Source organism: Limulus polyphemus, unplaced genomic scaffold, assembly GCF_000517525.1.
Source record: "Limulus polyphemus unplaced genomic scaffold, Limulus_polyphemus-2.1.2 Scaffold1255, whole genome shotgun sequence".
In the NCBI taxonomy this organism is placed as follows: Eukaryota; Metazoa; Arthropoda; class Merostomata; order Xiphosura; family Limulidae; genus Limulus; species Limulus polyphemus.
The window spans coordinates 121,063-123,914 of record NW_013666865.1 but is presented as its reverse complement, the minus strand read 5'-3'; the positions used below and the strand labels follow the sequence as shown (position 1 = coordinate 123,914).

The 2,852-nt window shown below is 31.0% G+C and overlaps 1 protein-coding gene across 1 annotated transcript in view; it reads left to right on the top strand.

The window, feature by feature from the left end:
- LOC106462801 overlaps window positions 1-1,500 on the top strand; it is a 15,889-nt gene extending 14,389 nt beyond the window's left edge. Inside the window, exon 5 of the mRNA XM_013922762.2 lies at window positions 744-1,500. Within this exon, the coding sequence (XP_013778216.1) occupies window positions 744-1,235 (492 nt within the window). The 3' untranslated portion in view covers window positions 1,236-1,500. The remainder of the gene's footprint in view (window positions 1-743) is intronic.
- Window positions 1,501-2,852: the final 1,352 nt, after the last annotated feature.

Genomic DNA, 2,852 nt, shown 5'->3' with positions numbered 1-2,852 from the left:
CCTGTATGGAGGAAAGCATTTTACTATCGCTACTTGTATACAATAATCTATATCACTGTATCAAAGACAGCATTTAACTACCGCTACTTGTATACAATAGTCTATATCACTGTATGGAGGAAAGCATTTAACTACCGCTACTTATATAGTGTAATCTATATCCCTGTATGGAGGAAAGCATTTTACTATCGCTACTTATATACAATAATCTATATCACTGTATCAAAGACAGCATTTAACTACCGCTAATCAGACTGTAAATTAAGTGTTTTAATTTGTTTTTTTTACTGAAAATAATAAGTAATTATTGAAACACATCCTGCTTTACCTAACTCACTCTTTCACTCTATTAAAAAAAGAAAGGGGCGCACAAGAAACCATATGGTACTTAGTTTTACAAGAAACCATATGGTACTTAGTTTTACAAGAAACCATATGGTACTTAGTTTTACAAGAAACCATATGGTACTTAGTTTTCCAGCAATCTCATTTCGTTTGAATGCCGATGAAGACCTTCTTTGGATGCTGCTTTCCCCTTAATAATACAGCGAAACCAATGAAAGGGAAATAATTCTATTCTTTGAAAATATGAGTTTCAATTATTTTCTGTTAAAAATAACAGTTTTGTACTATTTCATTTAAGATATATAACATAATTAATATAATTTCCTCCTAGTGATAGAAACTTATGCCATTGGTTTTTCTTCAATAGAAAATTACTATTCATTATTTTTATTTTCCAGGTTTGGCATTACTGCCAACTAGACAGCCGTCAAGACAGTTTTCTTTGCACGAACGGAACAATATTTAACCAGGAAACTCGAGTGTGTGATTGGTGGTACAATGTCAACTGCCCTGACTCTATCTACCTTTACGGTGTTAACGCCGATCTCTTCAGGATACCAGACAAATCCAATTATATTGGGGAAAATTTTGGTCATAGGAAGCACAACGAAATATCTCAACCTAAAAGAACCAATTTAAGGCATTTTACCCCTAATAGGGCACTGGTCTCAACTGCAGATGAACAGTTACATAAACACGTGTTATCTGGACCTCTAAATGCTGGATATGCGGTAAATTCACTTCCTGCCTCTTTGTCTGATGTCTTTCCACATCCAATACCGAAAATCAATGTTCCATTGCATCAGAGTAACAATCATCGCTCTAACTATCAACAAGGGTACAGTCCAACTTATCATAGTCCCAAGTTGCTTTTTGTACAGTGTAACTAAGTCTAGAATTTTCCAACTGTGGCAGTATTAGTGACACCTCGTAAAGGAATAATGATAAATACATTTCAAGAAAAACGAGATGATCATTAATTGTCTTTTAAAACGACAACAGCGCAAGAATTATTTTTACTAGTAAAATACATTGATATTATTTTGTCATTATTTTCCCCGAATAATATTTGAAATTTTAGTTTATTTAACAAAGTTCTTGCAATAAGAATAAATTCAAACAGTGCGCACATTTCCTCTCTATTTTTGTTGCCTTTATAGTGTTATATCTTGATTTTACATAAACATGATGTAGTTTAAACATGATAGTAGCCTAAATTAATTGAGGCGTGTGAATAATATTGCGCCTTGTTTGTTATTCGGTATTATTCCAACTGTTTAATAAAAATATTAAAGGTTTACTTGGTCAAAAAGCGAATCACTACTGTGTTCCTTTGAGTCAGGATTTAACGTCTTTTATATTTTTACAATAGTTACCTTTCTAACGTGTAATTGATATACACGTGCATAGGTAACTATTGATTCTCTAATTTGAATACATTTTTAGATTTGTGAATGTTGATTCAAATACAAAAACCTTCTTTTCCGTGTTCTTGAGAATGATCTCACCAGTGATCGAAACTTTCTACTTATATTCCAAATATATTCTTCCTTACTGTAAAAGCTGTAACTTGTAATAAAAAATTCTTATAATGAGTAAATAAATTCAAAACGAATATGATATATTTTCTCTTCAGATAAATCATGCTTTGTTCATTGTCAGGAGAGAATTTTTGAAGTTCGGATTATATGTTTTTAATTAAGTAACAAGTTTCCGCGCTATAGTTAATCACATCAGTTTTAAGCATACATTATTAAATCTTAATTAATGTTCTATGATCAAAGTTTTTCGGACGGAGGTTTTCTGACATATACAATATTTTAGTGAGAAATATGCTCTCAAGGTTAGGGTCCTTTTTATTGATTATTTTACGTTTACAATCATATTGTTGAAATACTTGTTTACATTTTAAAATTCTAAACAACAGTTTTCTATGGTATAAGACGATGTACCATATTTCAACAATTCTAATTTCATTATAATTAATCAAAGAGGACTATAAACACCGAATTCTAAAGCTTTGGAGGTGCGAAGACACAATTCGGGCTTTCGGAACCCATAAAGTTAGTTGTTTGGTATTAAATAAAATAATAAAACGAAGATCAACGGTTTCTACTTGCACAAACATTTATTTGTAAAGTTAAAAAAATTAAAATATACAAGTTAAAAGAAACTTAAAATGTTTGACATTATTACCAAAGAGATTGTTTCGAATGTTGGTTGATTTCGTCTTCGTCAGTTTTTAAATAAATTCAGAACTTTTTCCACTTAAATTACACTTACAACTGTTCAACTATATGTCGATCCTACATTTATTTCATAGTTATCTCTATGGTCTCCGAGTAGCTCGTTGTAATAAGTATGTACATAACACTTCGTACATTTACAAGGGCTGGCTTCAATTCCACTTTTTTTTTTAGATCGTTTTACGTTTTACTTTATACATAGACTTAGTTTGACTTACATATTTTAAAAACAACTAAGTTTGAGGTTGTGTTCGTGTGTTT